Source organism: Geotrypetes seraphini, chromosome 2 (genome assembly GCF_902459505.1).
Source record: "Geotrypetes seraphini chromosome 2, aGeoSer1.1, whole genome shotgun sequence".
Taxonomy (NCBI): domain Eukaryota; kingdom Metazoa; phylum Chordata; class Amphibia; order Gymnophiona; family Dermophiidae; genus Geotrypetes; species Geotrypetes seraphini.
In genome coordinates this window covers 503,507,631-503,532,376 of record NC_047085.1, presented here as the reverse complement: position 1 = coordinate 503,532,376, position 24,746 = coordinate 503,507,631, and the positions used below count along the sequence as shown (strand labels likewise).

At 46.5% G+C, this 24,746-nt stretch overlaps 1 protein-coding gene across 1 annotated transcript; it reads left to right on the top strand.

The window, feature by feature from the left end:
* The first annotated feature begins 4,434 nt into the window (after positions 1-4,434).
* On the top strand, positions 4,435-17,331 carry LOC117354523 (zinc finger protein OZF-like). The gene is made up of 4 exons (XM_033932197.1): positions 4,435-4,574; positions 9,852-9,978; positions 12,506-12,610; positions 14,345-17,331. The coding sequence occupies exons 1-4, from the start codon at positions 4,560-4,562 to the stop codon at positions 15,451-15,453; spliced, it is 1,356 nt and encodes a 451-aa protein (XP_033788088.1). The 5' UTR covers positions 4,435-4,559; the 3' UTR covers positions 15,454-17,331.
* The last annotated feature ends 7,415 nt before the right edge of the window (positions 17,332-24,746 follow it).

The window sequence follows — 24,746 nt, the reverse complement described above, 5'->3', positions numbered from 1 at the left end:
TCTGCATCTTCTCCCCAGCTCCTCTTGCACCTATTTTTCCTTCAGGAGTCAGCCATGCCACGATGAAGACTGAAGGAACCTAAAACCAAAGCCTGAGACCAATGTGATTTGAAGAATAAAATTACCAGACAACAAAAAGAAAAAAATAAATTTATTTTATATCTTGTGATTAGAATATTTCAGATTTGAAATAAGTATCCTGCTAGAGCTGGTATTAGACATAACTGGGGATCGCAAAGTCCAGGCTGTGCTTCTTTAGCTTCCAGCTTTCTTAAGGCTCTCTCTGACCAGGGGGCAGTTGCCCTAGTTGCACTCCCCTAAAATTATTCTTGCCATGTGTGACTAAAGTATTCTGTTAGCTTGATTTTTCTATGTAGCATTCTGTAGTAATTTGATTTGTTCATTTTTCACAATAGTGAAGGGGATATTTGTGAAAGGGAGAGGAGATGGGTTTTGTTGAACCTTGCTCTGTTTTATTTGTGTTTATAAAATGACAATTGTCAGAGGAGAAGCTTCTGCCCACACACGCGCGACTGCAGGGCGGCACAGGCAGGCTTTGCCGGCATCAGTTTCTTTTCTAAAGCGCCATGAAGGTAAGGGGGAAGGAGGATAGATTTAGCTGGAGGGAGGGGAGGGGCCATGCGCACTCGATCGTTGACCGGTGACCGCGCGCCTTCCCTCCCTTAAGTTTCAGTGGTTTTTAGCCACTCAGTGGTTTTTAGCCATGGTGGTAACAGCTCAGACTCTCATAGAATTCTGAGCATCAGAGCTGTTACCACCATGGCCGGCGCTAAAAAACGCTCTACAGTTTTGTAAAAGGGGGGATAAAATAGAAATACGTAGACAAAGATTAAATTGAACCACCAAGAAGCTGGACTCTGCATACAATGCAACACCACAGAAACAGCGATGCATATCCCTTAAAGCAAAAAAATAAATAAATAGAATTTTTTTTTTCTACCTTGTCTTCTCTGGTTTCTGCTTTCCTCATCTTATCACTCTTCCTTTCATCCACTGTCTACTCTCTCTCTGCCCCATCTATATGGCATCTTCTCTCCTTCTATTCCCCTTCCAGAAACTTTATGCCTCCCCCTTCCATCTCTTCTTTCACCCCCATTGGTCTGGCATCCATCATCTTCCCTTCCCTCCTCCAATGGTCTGGTATCTCTCTCCTCTTCTTCCCTTCCCTCTTCCACACCCCCATGGTCTGGCATTTCACTCTCTCCTCTCTCTTCCCCCCACTTCCATCATCTGCCCCCTTTCTTTCCCTTCAACCCAATTCCATCCAGTATCCTTGCCCCTTGTCTCTCTTCCCCTGCACACCAATTCCATGAGCATCTGCCCCCTTTCCTCCCACCCTGCCCCTTTCTCTCCTTCCACCACCCTTCCATACCAACCTGACCTCCTTTCTTTCCTTCCATCACCCTTCTATGCTCCTCTCTCCCTCCAAACCAGCAAGGTCCCGCGATGACTGCGTCTGCTCTGGAAGACGTAAGTAACATCGGAGGGGGTGGGCCGGCAGACGCAGGGAGTTGCGGCAAGGTCCCGCGATGACTGCGGCTGCCAGTCAATCCCCTCAACATCACATCTTCCAGAGCAGAAGCAGCCATCGCAGGACCTTCCTGTCACGCGCATATGCGACGTCATCGCGGGACATCCGCAGACTTCCCTGCCCGGCGCGGTTTGCGGGCAGGGGGGGCAGGGTTAGGGTAGGACTGGGGCAGAGATGGGTGGGCACGGGTGCGGGTCTAGGGGTCCAGATTCTCCGATTGGAAATCTGGCAACCCTATGTACTTGTGTTTCCCCAAAAATAAGACAGTGTCTCATATTAATTTTGGACCCAAAAAACATACTAGGTCTTATTTTCAGGGCAGGTCTAATTTTTTTCATGTACAATGACCATCTCTCCCTTCCTCTCCTCCAGTGGCGTACCAAGGGCGGGGTGAGGGGGTGCGGATCACCTCGGGTGTCAGCCCTAGGGGAATGCAAAGCTGACCGGGTCTGGAACCCCCGCGTTGCTCTAAACGGCACCTGCACTTCAGCGCAGCTGCCGTTCTTATCCCAAAGCAGAGTCTGCTTTGGGATAAGAACGGCAGCCGCGCTGAAGTGCAGGTGCCGTTTAGAGCAACGCGGGGGTTCCAGACCCGGTCAGCTTTGCATTCCCCTAGGGCTGACACCCGAGGTGATCCGCACCCCCTCACCCCGCCCTTGGTACGCCACTGGAGGAGAGGAAGGGAGAGATGGTCATTGTACATGAAAAAAATTAGACCTGCCCTGAAAATAAGACCTAGTATGTTTTTTGGGTCCAAAATTAATATGAGACACTGTCTTATTTTTGGGGAAACACAAGTACATAGGGTTGCCAGATTTCCAATCGGAGAATCTGGACCCCTAGACCCGCACCCGTGCCCACCCATCTCTGTCCCAGTCCTACCCTAACCCTGCCCCCCCTGCCCGCAAACCGCGCCGGGCAGGGAAGTCTGCGGATGTCCCGCGATGACGTCGCATATGTGCGTGACATGGTGTGACATCCGCGCACCTGCAGACTTCCTCCCTGCCCGACGTGGTCTGAGGAGGCTTTTCAAAACCCGGGTTAACAGATATCCGGATTTCACCGGATATGTCCTCCTTTGGAGGACGTGTCCGGGGATCCAGATGGCTTTTCAAAACCTGGCACTTTGTCCAGGTTTTGAAAAACCTCCTCAGACCACATCTGGCAGGGAGGACGTCCGCACCATATCACGTGCACGCGGGACATCTGCAGACTTCCTCCCTGCCTGATGCGGTTTGCGAACAAGAGTGGGCAGTGGGGGGCGGTGGACATTTAACCATTGATACAACTCTCTCTCTACCTCTCTCTCTCTACTAGTCTTTAAGCCTGTTACATTAACGGGTGCTAGAATATGTCTGTCTTTCTTTCTGTCTCTCTCCCTACCCCTGTCTTTCATTTTGTCTGTCTCTCTCCATGGCCCCCTTTGTCTATCTTTCTGTCTCTCTCCCTGGCCCTGTCAGTCTTTCTATCTGTCTTTCTCCCTGCGCCCTATGCAGCAGCAGCATTTCTCTCCCCCCCCCCACTTTCCTGTGCAGCAGCCACAGCATCATTCCCTCCCCCTATATTTCCCTGTGCAGCAGCATTCTCTCCCCTCCATTTCCATGTGCAGCAGCATTTCCCTACCCCAACTCCATTTCCCTGTGCAGCAGCCGTATTACCCTCCCCCCACTTCCCTGTGCAGCAGCAGTAGCATGCATTTCCCTCCCCCCACTTCTCTGTGCAGCAATTGCAGCAGCATTCCCTCCCCCTCCTTTCCCTGTTTATCAGCATTTCCCTCCCCCCACCCCACTTCCCTGTGCAGCAACAACTAGTGTTTCCCTCCCCCTCCACTTCTTTGTGCAGCAGCAGCAGCAGCAGCGGTATTTTCCCCTTCCCCCCCCCCCCTTCCCATGGTCTGGCCTGCTTCCTTAGTCCCTTTGTGCCCTCCCCTTCCCGCATTCTGGCCTGCTCCTTTAGTCCCTCGCCACGGTTTGGCCTGCTTAATTTTTAAGTTTAAAGGTGCCGCGGCAGCTCCTCTCATGATCGCCGCCTGCGTCTGAAGCCTTCTCCAACGCAGGTGCGGCTTGTGAGAGGAGCCGCCGCTGCACCTTATAACTTAAAAATAAACTTCGGCCGGTGGAGAGCAAGGAGGTTAGCGTTTATCTATTTCTCTGGCGGCAACTGATTCAACTAAGTGGAGGAAGACACAGGTGCGGCTCCTGAGTTCGGGCGTGGGGTGTAAGTGAGCCGTCCATTACACACAATATTACCTTGGGTTCAGCGAATGTGGGCCCGTTGTAAGCGCGCATGCGCACTCCTGCCTGCCACGGACATATGGATCACGGAACACGCAGGCAAGGTTGCCTACAGTGTTCTTTGCTCACATGTTTAAAGATAATAGACTGTTTTCAGTCTAATTCTTTAAATGTGAGTTTGCAAACCGTTGGACCCCCCTGAGGAAGGCGTGTTTGCCAAAACACAGACCGTGTAGGGTCCAGTCGGATTTTTACCACTGTATTTTTTATCATTGTACTTTTCTCATTGAATTTTTATCCGTCAGTGTATAATAAATTATCTCCAGAACAGCTGTAGCCACAGTTTTTTTTGTGTTTTTAGTTTAGTTTATAAAAACGAATTCGACTTTAAAATTAAAAAGCTGTGGCGCTGAAAGCGAATCGAAAGGGAAAAATCGATTCAATAGGCCAAATCAAATCCCCCCCACCCCCACTTGAATTTGGGCAGCTCTACTGTATCCTAGTCTAAGCCGAGCCGCACTTGACCACCCAAAGCGGCAGCTGAGGCTCTTCTCGTAGCCGCGAGGGAACCGATAGATGGCAGCTTTTTTCCTCTCTCCCTCCCTCCTTCCCGCTTCAGTCTCCTCCCTCCAGCTGCCTGTGAAGTCATTAGCGGCGGGAGCTGGAGCCCCGAGCTCGCGCTCGCCCACAGCAAAGGCCCTGGGTGGGGGGAGCTCGCGCAGGAGGGCGGGAACCGAGGCGGGAGAGAGCGGGCGCTCGAGACGGGCAGGAGCATGGCTGCGGGGCAGGTAGGAGCCTCTCGGGGCGCTTCCGTCCCATATATTTATTTTTTTTTGGGGGGGGGGGGGAGGAACCTCTTTGTGTTGCAGCAGAAAAAGCATCCCCGAAGCCCCATCTTTTGTGGGGAGCAGGTCAAATCCCGCCAGGCAGCCCAACCCCTCTGCAACACGACACCCGGAGCTGTGGAAAGGCTTTGGTGCAATTCTTCTGAGACAATAAAAGCCAAGGTTTCTGTGCTGCAGCCGGGGCTCGGTTTCTACAGGCCTCGCAATAGGTAGGCTGCAAAGGAGCTCTGCCTTTGTCTTCAGGGATCAATTCACAGGCTTTGTCCCTCTTCGGGAAAGCCATGAGGTCAGCGTCCTGGCCAGATGAGATTAAAAAAAAAAAAAAAATCCCAATTAAAACAATTAATTAAATTTTTGGGGGGTTTTATTCATCCTACCTAAACCCCACTTGCTTCTAAAGCACCCATGCCTAACCCCTTCCTCGTCCTGTTTGATTAGATTGTAAGCTCTACTGAGCAGGGACTCTGCCTTAGATGTTTTCATGTGCAGCGCTGCGTACATCTAGCAGCCCTATAGAAATGATGATTAGTAGTGCAATAGCTTAGATATTTGTAGCCACGGGCGCGTGGGATCTTTTAGGGAGAGGAGGGGATAGTGGATGCTGCGGATGGGCAGACCAGATGGGGCCATTTGGCCTGTACCTGCCAGCATCTTTCTGTGATTGGGGACTATGGTGACTCATCGGGCTCCTCTCTTTGTTTCGTGCTTGCCCGCTCATCCTTGCCACCCTCCTTAAGGAGGCTCGGATTCTGGTTAGATTTTAATTACGACCATTTCCGGTGGGAGGCTGTTCCAGTCCTCCGCCACTCTCTGTGAGCAAATATTCTCCCTGAGCCTCCCTCCTTGTAACGTCATGTCGTGACCCATTGTCCTTGAATTTGCCCGTGTACGAAAAGTGCCCCCTTTTTTTTGGTACTTTTAACGCAACCTTACAGATGTCCTGTCCCCCTTTACCTTTTTTTTTTTTTTCTTCCTTCCACTGAACACATTTGTGACCATCTCTAAGAAAAGAGGACTAAATGTTGAGAATGGCCAATTTTTCATGTGCTGGGTCTATAAGCAGTCTGCAAAAATTATGTGTTTGAACTTCTGGAATTTTTTTTTTTTTCCACCAATTGTTTGTTCAAACAGAATTCATTAGTATCATTTTGGTTTTTTTGTTTGTTTCTGGTGGCTTCAGTCATATTTTGGAAGGATGCAGTTGCATGAGTAAATTAGCAATCTGCTGAATAAGAGATATTCCTGAAAGTGTTTGCCGGGTCCTACAGCAGAGGTTCTTCTCACATTTAGGGGAGGCATTCAGTGGCTTAGCGAGGATGAGGCACCCCTCCCCTGCTCTCTTCTCCACCCCCCCACCTCCAAACGCTCCTTCCCCAGCCCCTCCTGCCACATACAGGCCAGCCACTTCCCTTCCCCCGTACCTCTGTAACGTTCCTGGTGCAAGTAGTAGCAACATAAGAACATAAGACTAGCCTTACTGGGTCAGACCAAGCCCAGTAGCCCGTTCTCACGGTGGCCAATCCAGGTCACTAGTACCTGGCCAAAACCCAAGGAGTAGCAATATTCCATACTACCGATACAGGGCAAGCAGTGGCTTCCCCCCTGTCTTTGCCAATAAAAGACTATGGACTTTTCCTCCTGGAACTTGTCCAAACCTTTCTTAAAACCAGCTACGCTGTCCGCTCAACCCCCAAGCTGCTTTCACGCCTGCATCAGCTGTCCCTCTGACATCACTTCCTAGGGGCGTGTCCAGGAAGTGATGTCAGAGGAAGAGCCGACGCTGGTACAACAACAGCTCGGGGGTTTCTGCTTGCACCAGGAACATTACAGAGGTACGGGAGAAGGGAAGCGGACGTGCAGCATTGGTGGTCGGCGAAGGAGCGGGGGCAGACAGAGAGGAGGCTGGGTGCCTGTGCCTTCACCAAGATGGCATCCGAAGCGGACCGCCCCCCCTCACTTACTATGCCTCTGGAGGCATTGGACCTAGAGCCAGCTCTAGGTCTTCTGCCAATCCAAACAATTTTTGGCCACCCCTCCTATGAATATTTGGTTTTAGCCATGCCTGTGCTTTGCAATTGTTTTTAAACACACATTAGAACTTCTTAGGGTACACAAATTGATTGTGTAGTAATTTGATTAATTTGTAGGTTATTCCTTCATTCATTTGTATTTTTTACCACCTCTGCAAAACCTCTCAAGAAGACTTAAAATTCTAATACATATCTCAATAAATATCCTCAGGGTAAATCAAAAATTAAAGGCAAATTATTAGATAATCGGAACAGAGCTAATGAAATGCAACTATTTCAATTCCCTCTGTCTACCTTGTCCTGCCAACTTGATAAAACAACTTCAGACTATATAAAACACTGCCCTCAGACTGATCTACTCCCCGAGAAAATATGATCATATTACAACTGCCTTCCTAGACTCTCACTGGCTACCTATGCAAGCACGAATTCAATTCAAATTCTACTGTCTCTATTCAAAGCATTAAACGGCTCCGCCCCCCCCCTATCTAAACAACTGCCTAAACCAGATCCTCACCTCAAGACAAAGAAGAACTCCGAACCCTTTTGCCTTCCCTCCACTCAAGGGCACTCAGCGCAAAAAGATGTTTGATAACCTTCTGGCGACACAAGCAGCAAAACTTAACCACTCCATCTCCAACCTGTTGACGGCAACGGGCGACTTCAAAACTTTTCGAAAAGAAATCAAAACCCTACTTTTCAAAAAATTTATCCAGATATCTTAACCCAACCCTTCCCCCTCCTCCTAGATAAATTCTCCCCCAAAACCTCCACTTAAATAATCTCTTCCTCCTCAAAACACCAACCAAGTATTCGGATCCCTGAAATGTAACGTAATCTTATTTGTACTCTGTAATCTATTTGTTATATCACACAGTAACGTACAGTCAATTTAATATCCAATTTGCAAGTTCTTCCGGAATTAATCCAGGTACCTCTCCTCCCTTGTATCCAAAAAAAAAAACAAAAACCCAAAACTGTTGTAACTTCACTTGAAATGTCCAGTTAGCTCTTTTGTAATCCGCCTTGAACTGCAAGGTATAGGCGGAATAGAAGTCCCTAATGTAATGTAATATGTTCAGGCACAGTGCACTGCTTGGCCTTTAGTCATGTGGCAGCCACGAGGTCAGAAACATGGACGCTCCGGTGCAAGATTGCACAATCGAAGAACAGTGTGCAATAGTGCGCTTTCTTTGGGCAGAGGGAGGAAATTCTATCGTCGGATATTGACTTAGTGCGGACATAGGACCCAGGACATCATGTCAGAGGGGAGCCGAGGCCAGTACAGGCAGCAAGGAATCAGCTGCTCACGCCGGCGAGCGTTTCAAGAAAGGGAAAGTGATTGGGACTTATATACTGTACCGCCTTTTTTGAAGTTACCCAACCACAGTCGAAGCGGTGGCTGCTGAAGGCTTAAAATTGCAGTGACCAGGAGGAGGTGCCCATTACCGACTCCTCTCCAACCACCAAATTTGGGGGAGGCCCTGGCCCCTGCGGCCTTCCCTGTTCCAACACTCGTGGGCTGGGATGAGTGGAATTTGCCAGCAATTAGTTCACAGCGAATTACATATTAAGAAGCTAGATCAGCGTATCACACACACTGTGTGCCCGCGGCGAGATTCCGGGTGTGCTGTGAGACGCCAGCGAGGAGGAGCGGCGCCGGCGCCGGTTGACTGCCTACAGGGCGTGCCTGTCTTGGTGAGAGACACGTCCTGTGGGCAGTCAGCCAGCGCTGCTGCCTCTCCTCCTCTTGCACAGCCCCCTCCCCCACCGGCTTAAGCTCAGGACCCCGTCTGGAGGGGCCTCCGCGCACGCACGGACATCGACGTGGTGGTGCCTTTGCATCGACATCCGTACCCTCCAGACGCAGGCCCTGAGTTTACTGTGGCTTCAAAACCTTTTCAGAGACCCTGAGCTAGATTAATAGATCTAGGATGAATGACACGGTGACAAAATTCATCACCGTTCCCGTCCCCGCGGATAACCGCGGGAAACCATGTTCATGTCATTCTTTAAGGAGAGAGGGAAGAATCAGAGTACGAATGGCCACAACCACTGACCCGCAAGCTTTGCTTTGAAGAATACTGGGGTAGAAGGACTGAGGTTGAAATAGACACTACAGAATGACAGTCTCTGGTATCCAGAGCAGATATTGTGATGTCATAATTCCACCAGTGCCTAAGAGCCAATCACTTCAGTGATGTCACAATGGCTTCATTATCCTTGGCTCCCATAAGAATCAGGGTATGAATGGCCACAACCACTGACCCGCAAGCTTTGCTCTGAAGAATGCTGGGGTAGAAGGACTGAGGTTGAAATAGACACTAGAAAATGACATGGGATTATTTCCCACGGTTATCCGCGGGGACGGGGACGGTGACAAATTTTGTCACCGTGTCTTTCTCTAGATGTAATACCGTATTGACCAAGAAGGAGAAAAAAAAAAGCTTTATCCTATTATTCTAAGATTAAATTTCTTAAATAAAAAAGTTCTGAGCGCTTTTTTTTTTTGTGAAAGATATTGAAATTAGTTATAGACGGAATTTGACTTGGCAAGGTTGACTTGTAAAGTTTTTTTTTAAACGCACTTCGTCCATTCTGTTCGACTGTCTCTTGTTCAGATTCATTTTGAGTATCCCGAAATCCCTACTGGCCAAGTGGTTTTCAAATCACCGATCTAGTGTACCCACCCCTCCCCCCACAGTAGTGGCGCTGATTTGCTCCAACCTCCGGCACCACTGTCATTCGAAACTGCAGCGCTTGACCCCCCCCCCCCCCAGTGGTGCATTCCAACACACCACTAGGGGTCAGTCTAGCAAATAAGGCTCGTGTCGGATGAAGGCAGGCCGCTAGATTAACCGGGCTAATTTGTAGTATTGGGGGATAGGAGTGAAATGCAAAGTTTCTTCCCAAATGAGCTGCATGAAAACACCCAACAGGTTCGTATTTAGAGAGCCCTGCTACGACCAGCCAGCACGGAGTCTGTAAGCAAGTGACCTGTATATCGTTGGTTTTCATGGACTGGAAAGTGTGTTTCTCCACGAACCCCAGAGCATTCTAGAACGGTCAGGGTAGTTTTACCTATATGCCATCTTCTCTGTTTTCCTCCCCCACCCCCTTGCCTTGCTGAGCTGGGAGGTCTTTTGATATGACGCAGAAGGTGTGAGTGTGTTTCTGTTCTGTGTTTCAGATGTCGGTGACATTTGAGGATATAGCCGTCTATTTCTCCCGAGAGGAGTGGGAAGATCTAGAAGAATGGCAGAAGGAGTTTTACAAGGAGGTGATGAAGGAGAATTATGAGATCCTCAACTCACTGGGTAAGGGGAGCGCCGAGTTATCAGATTTGATAGAGTTGGGAAGGGAAAAATTTGTCTCACTTGGCCAATGAAAATTTAACCGGAATTCTGAGCATCCCCTACGAAACACACTACCATGATGGCTCAGTCGCTAATCAGAGTTGTTTGACTTTTATTTGCTGTAAAGGGGGTAGGAATATGATAGCATATGATAGATAAATGCAAGAGATGGACCATACTAGCCTTTATCTGCTGTCAGTTACTGTGTATGTCAAGGTCTCAAACTTATTTAGTTCCGGCACACTGTTTTACAAAGCCGCACGGTAAAGGCCTCGAAGCCCATAGAGATTTAAAGGGCTTCGGGGCTGTTGCCGCGTGGCTTTGTAAAACAGGCCCTAAAGGGAGCAAATGTTTTTCATGGAACTAAAGTAGATAGAGCAAAATTGCTAATCTATGCAATGGATGACCTTATTTTTTTTAATGGAAATGAACTCAAACGTGGCTCGATAGTCGATAAGCAAGCATACATTTCATCATCCACCTTCTGCAGTGGGTCTCTTTTTTTTTTTTTTTGTTAATTTAATTTCTGTCAGAGCTGAAAATCCAAGTTAGCAAAGATAAGACGTGTCACCGAAAAAACATGTACTGTTAACTATGATAAATTGTAATCCGTTAACTGTATATTGTGTATGTTGACCTGTAACCCGTCTTGGGCTCATTGAGGAGGACGGGATAAACAAGTTAAATAAATACATTTATCGGTAGAAATATAGAGACATAGAAACATAGAGTTTGACGGCAGAAAAGGGCCGTCGGCCCAACACGTCTGTCCACTCAAAAGAACCCTCCCCTTAAAAGAACACTCCCCCTAAGCAATTCCACGAAGTGAACCCACATGTTTATCCCATCGTTTCTTGAAGTCGAGCACGTTGCTGGCTTCAACTACCTGACGTGGAAGGCCATTCCAACGATCAACCACCCTTTCGGTGAAGAAGTATTTTCTGATGTCACCATGAAATCTCCCACCCTTGGGTTTGAGCGGATGCCCTCTTGTTGCCGTGGGATCTGTAAGAAAAAGGATATCTTCCTCCACCTCGGTACGGCCTGTATGATATTTGAACGTCTCTATCATGTCTCCCCTCTCTCTGTATTCTTCGAGAGAATATAACTGCAGCCTGCTTAGACGTTCTTCATATGGGAGATCCTTGAGTCTTGAGACCATCTTAGTGGCCATTCACTGAACCAATTCCATTCTCTTCACATCCTTTTGATAATGCGGCCTCCAAATCTGAACACAGTACTCCAGATGAGGTCTCACCATTGTCCTGTACCTGTATGACTTCAGGCTTTCGACTGACAAAACTTCTTCGGATGCAACCCAGCATTTGTCTAGCCTTGGCCGAGGCTTTCTCCACTTCGTATCTTCGCTAATGATTACACCGGTTCATAGACAACCCCGCGAAAGACAAAGGCGCGCGCCGACAACTGAGCGCAAGACGGAGGTGCGCACCGAAGAAAATTACAGTTTTTAGGGGCTCCGACGGGGGTTTTTGTTGGGGAGCCCCCCAGTTTACTTAATAGAGACCGCGCCGGCGTTGGGGGGGGGGTTTGGGGGGTTGTAACCCTCCACATTTTACTGTAAACGTAACTTTTTCCCTAAAAACAGGGAAAAAGTGAAGTTTTCAGTAAAATGTGGGGTTACAACCCCCCACAACGCGGCGCGATCTCTATTAAGTAAAGTGACGCCTCCCCCGTCGGAGCCCTAAAAACAGTAATTTTCCACAGCGTGCACCTCCGCGCTGCGCTCAATTGTCTGCACGCGCCTTTGTCCCGGCGCGCTTTTGACCTGACACCGATTACACCCAGGTCTTGTTCTGCGACAGTTCTTGTTAAGGTTTCACCATTCAGGGTGTATGTTCTGCTGGGGTTACCGCTACCAAGGTGCATAACCTTACATTTTTTGGACGTTAAAACTCAATTGCCAAGTATTAGACCATTTTTCCAGTAAAAGTAGGTCCTGCCTCATAGTGTTGGGCACGGTAGTGCTGTCAACCACGTTGCATAGCTTAGCGTCATCGGCGAATAGTGTAATTTTATCTCGAAGTCCCTGAGGCAGGTCTCGTACAAAGATATTAAACAGTATCGGACCCAAGACTGAGCCCTGCGTCACTCCACTGGTCACTTCCGACGTTTCTGAGGGGGTACCATTTACCACCACCCTCTGAAGTCTACCACTGAGCCAGCCTTTAACCCATGCAGTCAATGTTTCTCCTAGTCCCATCGTTTTCATCCATGAACCAGTACCTGAGGTACTACTGACACAAACATTTCCTCAGAGCCATTTTTGAGTACAAATGTCTTTTTTTTTTTCCCCCACCATGGCGAACCATTGCCATCTCTTAACACCACAGCTTCTGTCCATTAACTGAGCAGTGGGCAGCCTCATGTGCATTAGCAAAGGGAACCCAGTTGGGGTTATTTTGGATTTTACCGCTCTCTCCTATCACCGTGGGACAAAGCTAATGCCATCTTTCTGTTCTCTAACTAGGTTATGGTACTCTGAGACCGGAGATCCTCTGTAGAATGGACCGAGGAGAAGAGCCATGGGTCAGTGACCGCCAGGAAAGAGAGCGCTCAATCCACTTGTATTCAGGTGAGTAATACGAACACATAGGAGACAATTCTATACATAGGCTCCTGATGCTAGTGTCCGCCTTAGGAGTCGGCACTCAAGAAAAAAGTTCTGGGTGTCATTGTAGACACTACGTGGAAATCTTCTGCCCCGTATACGGCTGTGGCAATTAAAGCAAACAGGAGGCTAAGAATTGAGAATATTATAATTCCTCTGTATCGTTTGATGGTGTGTGCTCATCTTGAATATTGCACACATCTCTAGTTACCGTATCTCAAGAAAGCAGCAATATTTCAGGCCCTTTTCCTTCATCACTTTAGTTCAGCATCTCACTTTCCTTGCCCCCCCCCCAGGCTTAGCACCTCTCTATCTTTCCTGAAGTGACCCCTTCCCACAAGTTCAGCATCTCTTCTCCTTCCCTGTAGCTCCACCCCCCCATGGCTCCAGCACTCCTCTCTCTTCCTTTCAGCTTCAGCTCCTGTTCTGCAACTCCAGCACCCCTCTCTCTTCTTCCCAGCTCTAGCCCCTTCCTGTGGCACCCCTTCTTTCTCCTTTTTCCCCAGCTCCAGCAGCACTATCCCCCCTCAGCGCCAGGCTCTCTCCTGCAGGTCCTGCAGCTCTCTCCCTTCCCTCTAGCTCCAGCAGCTCGCCCTCTTTCCTCCAGCTCCAGCCCCCACAAAGGCTCCGGCACTTCTCTCCAGTTCCAGCCAGCTAGCTCCCCTCCCCTCTCCCAAACAGGTCTAGCACCTCTCTCCCTTCCCTCCAGCCCCCACCTCGGTGGATCCACCACTTCTTTCCCTTCCCTAGCATCTTTCTGCCTTCCCTTCAGTTCCACCTACCTCCTCTCTTACAGCTCCAGTTCTCCACTCATGGGTCTAGGGCAGGTGTAGGGAACTCCGGTCCTCGAGAGCCGTATTCCAGTCGGGTTTTCAGGATTTCCCCAATGAATATGCATGAGATCTATTTGCATGCACTGCTTTCAATGATATTCATTGGGGAAATCCTGAAAACCCGACTGGAATTCGGCTCTCGAGGACCGGAGTTCCCTACCCCTGGTCTAGGGTCTGAGGTCTTCCTTCCTTCCACACATAACATAACATCATACTTCTTAGCTGCGTAACCATGAGTTCTACACGGTTTACAAAAGATTATAAACTAAAAACGTCAAAAAGAAATTATTTGACCAAGTATTTTGAAAAGAGATAAGTTTTCAATTGAGTTCTGAAATATTTATAAGAACAAGCTCCAAGCAATAACAATCGAAATTCTCAGGTGTGTGAAGCTGCTCCCACCGCAAACTTCTGGAGCCAGCAAATTCTCACACAGGCCTGATTATGGCCTTTCTTCTGACCAGTCCCTCCTTGTGATGCAACTTCCTGTCTTCATAAAAACAGATAGTTGCATCATAAGGAGGGACTTGGCAGAAGAAAGGCCACAACCAGGCCTGTAGTGTCAGCAGGGAGAGAGGGCAACCTGGGAGCGGTAATCTAGAGTCCCCCCACCAGGAGCAAAGCTTTGTACCGTTCCCACAGGGTAGTAAAAGGCTTTGCTCCCACATCTGCAGTTTTTAAAAAAATTATTATCCACTGTAACCCATCCTCTTGTCATTCTGTAATGTGTGTCCCAGGCTTTGTAAAATGGAGACTTTAGACATTTAAACATGATAAACATTTATGTACTGGTTTATATATGTATTAAACTCAAACAGAGCTTGTAAAATTGGGGCCTGATAGTTTTTCTTTTTCTTCTATCCAGGAGACGAAGACACAGAGGAAAAGAAGGGGGAAGAGAATCAAGAAGAACTCCCTGTGGTACAAAGACTAATCCTTAGAAAGTCAAGAAGTGTCTGTCTGAAGGTTTCCCGGGAGATAGAAAGGGGACAAGGTAGAAAACATGAGCAGGTGTTAGCAGAGAGGCAGCGAGACTGCATAGAAGGTTCATTGAATGGATTCACCAGGTGGGAGAGAAGTAGCGGGGAGCTTCCAACCATCTCGGAGCACCAAAGACGCCTGAAAGTAGAAAAACCCTACCGAAACGCTAACCGCAAACAAGTGACTTCTAGCTGTCAACAAGATGACGGGAAAGCAAAGGAATCCTTTCTATGTGATGAGTGCGGAAGAAGCTTTGCTAAGAGTTATCATTTATTATTGCACCAGAAAAACCACCCAGAAACCAGACCCTTTGTTTGTAACGACTGTGGGAAGATCTTTAGGCGGAAGGGAGACTTGATAAGGCACCAGAGAATGCACACGGGGGAGAGACCTTACCCGTGCAACGAGTGCGGGAAAAGCTTCAGTCGGCGAGGCATTCTCAAAAAGCATCTAAAAACCCACACAGGAGAGAAACCCTTCGCGTGCGCAGACTGCGGGAAGTGCTTTATCGATAAGACACATTTATCGATACACCAGAGAACCCACACGGGAGATAAACCTTTTCCGTGCATTGACTGCGGCAAGTGCTTTATTGATAAAACACATTTAACAATTCACCAGAGAAATCACACAGGAGAGAGACCTTATCTGTGCAGTGAATGCGGCAAAAGCTTTATTGACAAGACTCACCTAACCATACATAACAGAACGCACACGGGAGAGAGACCGTTTCTGTGCACTGAGTGTGGAAAAACCTTTATCAAAAAGAGAGATCTGACGGTGCACCTGAGGTACCACACAGGAGAGAGGCCATTTTCATGTACTGAATGTGGAAAAAGTTTCAGCCAGAAACGGTATGTCATAAAACACCAGAGAACACACACAGGAGAGAGACCCTTCCCCTGTGCAGAATGTGGGAAAAGCTTCAGCCAAAAAGAAAGTCTCACAAGGCATCTGAGAATCCATAACATAATAACCTATATAATAACCTAGTAGAGGCGGACAGATAGGTACTTACTAACCCACTCAGTCTGTTTTGGTGTTCCCTGCCTACTCAGATCAAGCTAGAAATATTTCCCAGCCTGCAGTCGCACAGGCTTGACCACCTATAGGACACTGTTCCATCTATCTGGCTGGAAAGTATAGCCAGTTTGACCATTATAGGAAACTGGTGACTCTCCTCACCTCTCCGATTATACAGTTTTGCTCCCGGATCATGTTTGTAAATTTATGGTTCTTCTAAATTGCCTTCCTGGTCCTGAAGATAAATGCGATGGACAAAATATATTAAAAAAACAATACAAAAATGTACAAAAAAAAAAAAAAATATACACAAGCTCCAGAATGAATAACAGCTAAAAAAAAGCCAGAATGATGGATTCATCACTGCAATTCAATTCCTATCTGGAGTATTCCACCACACCCTATAAAACTACTTCCTGTCTTAGTGGAAAAGATGGCCGAGCCCACCTCTTGCAGTAGTCAGCCCCTGGATAACGATAATCTATCCAGAGAAACAAAAAGGCCAAGCGTTCAGTTCAGTTTGATTCTAATTTCCAGGGGGAGTTTGCTGCAGCAGGAGGGGGCCAGTATGGAGAAGGTCCAGATCTTTCTAGAGCACAAAATAAGGCCCTCTCTCTAAACCTTAATTCCGTTCAGCTTATTTTTGTTCTTTTTTATGTTCAAACAATTTTTATTGGTGACAAAGTACCAAACACACAATACAATAGAAAGACCAACAATTTTGTTCTTGGCACCCTAAATGTCATAGAATTTCAAATAATGCTTGAGTACCAGTGGGGCACCTGAAGACAATACTGACAGCAGTACTCTGGCTCGGTTGTAACAATTTTAGGGAGGTCCATACAGGGAAGGGGGGACTTGTACGCTGCTTTTTTGTGGCATTGGCATTCAAAGCAGTGGGCACTGGAGGATTAAGTGATTGGCCCAGGGTCACAAGGAGCAGCCCTGGGATTTGATCTCGCAACCTCTGGATGCAGAGGCAGCAACTCTAGCAGTCAGCCATACCTTCCCCTGTAGACAAGCTGTTACAATAATCTAGCCAAGATACTACCAGGTTATTTTTCACAGTTTTCAAAGATGTATGTGGATTACAGATTTTTTTTTTAAATTGAAAAGATGGGATTAACGATCCTTGAATTATGATGCTGTTTGGGACCATTTAGCCTTTGTCTCGTGTCGAGCAACATTACCACGAACACTGCTTATGTGGATTGGACTGGATAAGTCAGGCCATTTGTTTCTGGGTACCAAATTGATGGATTTTGCCAAATCCTATGTATATTTGATTAGATAATAGGAAAAGTCTTTTTTGTAATATTAGTGTTAAAAGCCTAATGCAGACACCTGAGTAGCAGTGTAGGGATTAAAGCGAGAGGAACACCCTTAAAGCCACTGCTGCTTGTGCAATTCACTTATCTTCTTCTGCCTCAGGTACAAACTTAAGAAGGCAAGTCGATAAGGTGCCAGGTTTATACAGCAGCTGATGAACAAAGTGGAACACTATGAAGTCCAAAGCACCTTTTACTTTAAATCTTTTGTATTAACAGAGTATAAATGGTTTCAACAAAACATACAAAGAAAAGAGAATTTATTGGAATCCAATTACATTAACCCCTACCTTCTCCCCAAACAGTATTACAGGACAATCATACATGAAAAAATAAGCTTAAAAAAAAAGAACCATATACCTACGTATATGCACATGAGTCGAGTTGCTTTTATTTGCAAAGGAAGCTTTGAAATGAGGGCATAGGATGAAGTTAAGAGGCGATAGGCTCAGGAGTAATCTAAGGAAATACTTTTTTACAGAAAGGGTGATAGATGTGTGGAACAGTCTCCCGGAAGAGGTAGTGGAAACAGAGACTGTGTCTGAATTCAAGAAAGCCTGGGATAGGCGCGTGGGATCTCGTAGAGAGAAGAAAAAATAATGGTTACTGTGGATGGGCCATTGGCCTTTATCTGCCATCATGTTTCTGTAATCATAAAGCTCTATGACCTCACAATTCAAGTGTAAAGAGCCTTAGCCTATAGGAAGAGGAGATGCAAATGTTAAGAACCTTGGCCAGTAGGGAGAGGAGGAGATAGTGGATGCTGCGGATGGGCAGACTGGATGGGCCATTTGGACTTTATCTGCTATTATGTTTCTCTAGCTATAATGCTCTATGACCACACAATGCAGGTGTAAAGAGTCTTACCAATAGAGAGAGGAAGAGATAATGGTTACTGTGGATGGGCAGACTGGATGGGCCATTTGGCCTTTATCTGCCATCATGTTTCTGTAACCATAAAGCTCTATGACCTCACAATGCAAGTGTAAAGAGCCTTAGCCTATAGGAAGAGGAGATGCAAATGTTAAGAACCTTAGAATGCTCTATGACCACACAGTGCAGGTGTAAAGAGCCTTAACCAATAGGGAGATGAAGAGATAATGGTTACTGTGGATGGGCAGACTGGATGGACCTTTATCTTCCATCATGTTTCTATGTAACACCCAAGTAGTCCCCCCACCCCATACCAACTGAATGAACTTAGCAAAACTTCCAAAAGAGAGGTAGCAAAAAACCAGGAGAATTTGACTGTCATACTCGCCTAAAGGCTTTGTCCAAACCCCATCAGAAAGAATGAGCTCCCTCCCCAAAGAGAGGAGAAAATAAAAAACCCCAACCCACACGCACGCAACCACAGCTATACACACCAAGCATTCATACCTTGGGGATCCCCTCTATTACTACACAGTGTCCAAAGCACCTTTAATAAATCATAAAACAGTCCAAATTAATAAGTTGCTCTCTGGAAGAACAGACTTAATTCAAAGCAGTCACTTTTTGTCTCAGTTTCAAGCAGTCTCGTTCTCTCAACACGGCCGTGTTTCGGCTGGTGCGCCTTCATCAGGAGAAGTAAAACACGCCTTACAAACTCACTGGTCGAGACCGATTTCAACTGATGTTTAGAACACGGTTCAAGAAAGAGCTAAGCACAGAAAATGAGCCGTAGCTGGTAAAACAACCACATGTCGAAATGCTGAGAGTTTGTAAGGCGGGTTTTATTTCTCCTGATGAATAATAATAATAAATTTATTCTTTTATACTGCCATTACCAAAAGTTCTAGGCGGTTTACACCATAAGAAACTGGACAGTCAGCGAAATACATTCATACATAAAAATAAAATCATACAATGACTGTGTGAAAACTTTAATAAAGATATTTTTTTTTTTTTTTTAAAAGAAATACAATAAAAGTTAAAAATATAGTTACAATTTTAAGAATACTCAACTAAGTGATAAATTTATCAAACAAAGAAGACTTGACTAATTTTCGAAAAGAACAGTAGGACATGGCTTGATGAATACATTCACCAAGCCAAAATTGCAGTTTACCTGTTTGAAACACTAAGGTTCTGTCAAAAAAGATCTTATATCAGACACCATTTGGCTTAGGATAGGCTAATAAGTAAGAACTTCTTGTGTTCCTTGATGGTCTGTATAACTCAAAGTCAGGGGAAAGACAATCCCAATATCAACTTAAAACAAATGCAAGAAAACACGGCCCTGTTGAGAGAAAGAGACTGCTTGAAACTGAGAGAAAGTGACTGCTTTGAATTGAGTCTGTTCTCCCAGAGAACAACTTGTTATTATTTGGACTGTTTTATGCTTTATTAAAGGTGCTTTGGACATCATAGTGTTCCACTTTGTTTATTTGTTGACACCCTGTGAAACTCTTTTTGCTCCTTTTGGGATTTTTAAAAAATATAAAATAGCTGCACTTACACTTACTTGATTAGCACCATAAATTGGCAGTTAGACAAGTGCTAGGCAACTAGAGAATGACACAGGGACAGAGTTTGTCTCCATCCTGCACCATACCGCTGAGTTCTGTCCTCATCTGCAGAAGCCTTGAACACTTATTTTATATTTAAATCTTTTTGTTCAAGTAGAAAAAGAGACAATATTCTGTTCAACTGTTGTTTGTAAACCACGGATAGAGCCTTCCACTTCTATCTGGTTTTGATGCAACTTTCCCAAAGATTTGGTTGCCTGTGTTTTTACATCATCTGGGAAGATAATTGGATTGTCTTTCAGACGTGGGTGTAGAAGAGAACCTAAACTGTATAGTGGATGAACAGGAAAATAAAGAGTCTACTAAATGTTGAAAATGCTCCTTGATGCCAGGAACAATGGATGAATCTATTTCAGTAACAGTAAGATGCTTGAGCAGCTGGGCACACGATGGAAGGAGTCTGATCAGCGGACAAGACTCTTGTTGCCACGTCAAAGGCAGACAAGACACAAATGATGTCATTTAACAGTAGTTCATTTAAATTTCAATTGAATTCAGTTGCCAGTTGTCTAAGATGTGTTAACTTTTTACATATTGATGCCTGCGTCTTATAGATGTTGTTCCATCTAGTTAGTGCTCGGAGAAGAGCCGGTGCCGGTCTCAACGACGGAGACGGCAATCAAAGAAGGGAAGTCGTGAGGCGAAAGATGTCAGTCACTCAGCGCTGGGTTATCCAAAGCGTGCTTTTACTGACGAACAGCACGGTATCAACAAATGGATTTGACACTGGCAGTGTTTCGGCAATCCTGCCTTTGTCGAGAGTCTATGGTGACCTGGAGGTAGCCACAGCCACATTCATGAATCGTCTTGCACGTTTGCTGCCCAGCACCATAAGGATAAAGAACAGCCACCGTAGACTTATTTGTTGATACCGTTCTGTTCTTCAATAAAAGTTTGCTTTGATAACCCAGCGCTGAGTGATTGACATCTTTTTCCTCACGACTTCCCTTCTTTGAGTTCCACCTATTTGGAACAGCTTGTTCAAGGTTAGTCTGATTAGAGAATGACATGGGGGATACAGTGTGTCTCTGTGGCCACAGGCTCTGTCCCTGCCCCTGCCCCAACCCCATTCCTGCGGACCCTGTCCCTGTCCTTGCTCCACAGTTAACTGCAGGTACTCATCCCCATGTCATTCTCTACCCCAGGCACCATATTGGTGGGAGTCCCGGTACCCCTCCTCTGCCTCTTCCTACGCCTACCCTCGCCACGCGCGTGCCCTTCCCTCCCCCCCATACTTCGAATTGTTCACCGCCACGAGCAACAACTTCAACGTGTTCCTCGCAACCGTGTTGGCTCTCCTACTGATGTCACTTCCAGGGGCCATGCATAGGATGTGATGTCAGAGGGAGGGCCGCCGGGATTGCGAGGAGCACTTTAAAGTTGTTAATGAAGGCGGTGAACAGCTAGAGTTATGGGTTTAAGGGAAGAGGGGGGGGTCACACATGGCAAGGGGGAGCGGGGGGAGGGTTGATGCCACCCCGGCCGCCTCTCACCCTCGCTATGCTACTACCCTTATGTAATTTAGCGCATGATCGCAGGTGGCCTTACCAGTGGGCGAAGCAATGGGATGTCATGACCATTTCGCCTAGCAATGCAAATAATTTATCGAGTACAGCCTGTCGCCTGCATTGCAAGACGCACAGAGGCCGCGCCAGCTATTGAACTGGTGTAAGCGGTCACGCTTAAATTTCGGGATGCTCAGTTGGGATTTGCTCTAGCATTCTACAACATGTTTGGCGCTAAGCTGCCCCTTTGTGGAGACTTAGTACACTATGGTATAGAACTGGCAGATTAGATTGTAAGTCCTTTCAGGACAGGAAAATACTTATTGTACCTGAATGTAATTCATCTTGAGCTACTATGGAAAAAGATATGTTTCAAGAAAGAAGGTTTTAGGGGCCTGATTCTGTATAGGATGCTGATAGCGGTGGCATCCTATGCAGAACCGTGCCTACCCTCTCGGATAGAAGCACGAAATGTAGGCCAGCATTTTGAAGGCCTACTTTCAGGCATCTGTCTCCCACCTATGGAGATGTGTACTGATGCTTTGGCCCGCCCAAGGCTAATTTATTTATTTATTTGCTCAATTATTTAGCCCGTCCTCCCGAAGGAGCCCAGAACGAGTTACAAAGTACATCCACAATATAATCGAGACATGACAAAGATTACATAATTTACAATATAGACATGACAAAAAATATATCCAGTAGGCTCACCTACGTCCCACCTTGGTTATGCTTAAGCATCGCTACACGCTCTGGAGGCCTACAATGTGGGCGTGCTGCCTTGGGGAGGTTTTTGTTTTAAACGTGCGTCCCGATTGGCTGCCCAACAGTGGTAGGATGTCTGCTGCCACCTTCCATTGGGATGTGCGTTTTCGAGAATCATGCCCTAAATGTCTATAGTGGAAGATCATTTGGGAGGGTGGGGGTTACTAGAGATTAGATAATATCAGCTGCGTTGATCTGCATCAGACTCTGCACCAGATTAGCAAGAAATTCCGTGTTTGTGTGGAGGGGGGAGCAGGGCCCATCCAATCACTAGGCAGTTGCTTAGGGCAGCAGCTTAAAGCAGCTGTAGTCACAGCAAAGCAATAGATCCTGACAGACATACAAACTCAAAGAACCATGACTGGGTACTTGTACGAGCTGGAAGGGTGGGCAATTTTCAAACAGTTCATTTAATGGGTTAAATAACTTTTAGAAGAGTGTCGATTTCAAAGTTGGTGGCCAAAATGTAAGCAACTTGCGCTCTGCAGATGATACAACGCTCATCACCAGCAGCAAAGAAGACATGCTGTATCTACTGAGAAAAGTCAAAGCCGAAAGTCATAACATGGGATTAGAACTGAACATAAGACAAAGAGCATGAATACAGAAAATGATGAAGATTTTGAGCTCGAAGGCAATAGAATAGTAGTTGTAAAGGATTTCAATCTCCTGGGCTCTTTTGTCAACAGGCAGGGAGATACTCCGCAGAATAGTACTTGGTCGCTCTTCAATGAAGGCTCTTGACAAAGTATTCAAAGGCAAGGAGGTAACACTCCAAACGAAGACTAGACTTGTTCACGCACTCACTTTCTCAGTGGTCAGTTAACGGATGCGAAAGCTGGACACTACGGAAACAAGATGAAGATTGACTCATTCGAGCTTTGTTGCTGGAGAAGGACTTTAGACGTGCCTTGGACCACCAGAAGAACTAACAAATCGATTCTGGAAGAGATCAAACCGGCTATGTCACTCGAAGCCCAAATGATGAAGGTACGACTGTCTTATTTTGGTAACCGCATCAGACGAGAGAGATCACTGGAGAAGGACATCATGTTTGGGTAGATCAAAGGAACCAGGCGAAAAGGGCAACCTGTAATCAGATGGCTGGACACATTGAAAACAACCATGGGGATGACGCTGGAGGACCTTTCCGGACTAGCACAAAACCGATTTCTTTTTAGATCCACAATTCATTAAGTCACTAGGACTCAAACATGAGTCGATGCCACCTAAAAACAACCCATTATTTGAGTGCATGTAACACCCCATCCCACCAAGTTTAATACAGGTCTCCCTGGTTTGGTTATTTGCAATTTTTTCCATCAATAAATACTGTCATACTGTACTGTAAGTTAAATTGTGTAAAAATTTAGAGTTCACTAAAGCAGCCTTGCTCATGCAGGTTGACCGGGGCAGAGCTGACTGTTTTTGCTGAGAGAAAAGGCCCTGACCGGTGCCGGAGAAGTGTGTGTCTGAGTTGGCACGCAGTTGTCCTGCATGCTTTAGTCTATGTACCGTGCCATGATGTCTTGGGGGGAGGGGGGGGTGTTACATGCAGATTAGAGTCCCAGTGGTGTAGTAAGGGGGGTGAGATGGGGGTGGATCGCCCCAGGCGCCGTATCAGGGGCGTGCCATCCCTCCCCCCACCCTGTACCTCTGTAGATCTATGCTAGCACGAGCAACTTATCCTGCCTGTTGCTCACATCAGCCTGCTTCTCCCCTGAATCACTTCTGGGTCACGGGGCCAGGAAGTGACAGAGGGAAATCCAATGCTGGCGCCAGGCGCATGCTAGAGAAGCCACTCGCGCAGGCGAAGATTTAGAGGTACAAGGGGGGAGGGAGAGCGTGAGTAAGGAGCAAGGGGGAGGGGCGCCTCCTAACCTTACTATGCCACTGTAGAGGCCTGAAAGTTAATTGAAGGGGGGCATAGGGATGAAGAGTTGTCTAGGCTGGCTGATGCCCTTGTACTAGCCTGGGGGCGGGAAGAGCAAGGGAATTTTTTTTCCAAATTGTGGGATTCAGTTTATCAGTTCCTCCCATCATACTCAAAAACAAAAAAATCTATCTGGGTGTCCACAACAGATCATGGGGGGGGGGGGGTAAAAATCTTCATTCAGCAGGAACCAGACTAGCCCCTCCTGGTCTGAGTTGGAACTAGAATAATTCTCATATCATTTCTGGCCATACAGATGGGAATCAGTCCCTCTGTAAAGATGAGTTTTAAGTGTTTTACACCGCTTAGCTCAGGGGTAGGGAATTACGGTCCTCGAGAGCCGTATTCCAGTCGGGTTTTCAGGATTTCCCCAATGAATATGCATTGAAAGCAGTGCATGCAAATAGATCTCATGCAGATTCATTGGGGAAATCCTGAAAACCTGACGAATACGGCTCTCGAGGACCGGAGTTCCCTACCTCTGGCTTAGCTCCAGAGGACATCCATCAGCTGCAGCCTGTGATCTCTCTCACCCGACCACAGGCAGCTCAGGTTTGGCCACACAGCTGGATAAAAATATGTATTGCTTCTGAAAGTCTCAGCAGCAGAAAGTGGTGGGTTGTTGTTTTTTGTTTAAATCTCAATAATGACTTTAAATAAATTTGTGCAAAAGCCTGTTTTGTTTTTGCAGGCCATAATTATTGTAATATGAAATCCAAGTGTACTGTATAATCGGCATGTTCACTTTTCTGTAGACCCCTTTCTATTTATGTAGAACGAATCTAACCTATTTATGTAGATAAATATAGACATGTGTAGTAGTTGGTTGAGGTGTATCTTGTCCGGGAGTGTAATTTTAGTGCACAGTAAATGTAATTCTTTTGAAATCATTACCACTTTTTTTCATTATTGAATTGAGCTGGCAAACTAACACCCCCTTCTCCGCCGTTTTATCAAGCTGCTCTGCCGAGCAGCGAGATTTAAATACCGAGCTGCCTAATTCTTATTCTGTGAGCGACTCGGCATTTAGCTCGCTTGATAAAAAGGAGGGTAAGAGAGGTACTCTTTATTGTACAAGACAAAGCGACGGAAAACCTTGCGTATAGTTGATAGGAGATCCTACAGGCTTTCTCGATGGCAAAGTAAGGATCGGTCTAATTAATATGCTGGCCTCAGCGTCCAATAAGTTGGAGAGAATTTAAAAATGTGCATGCACTGGGGA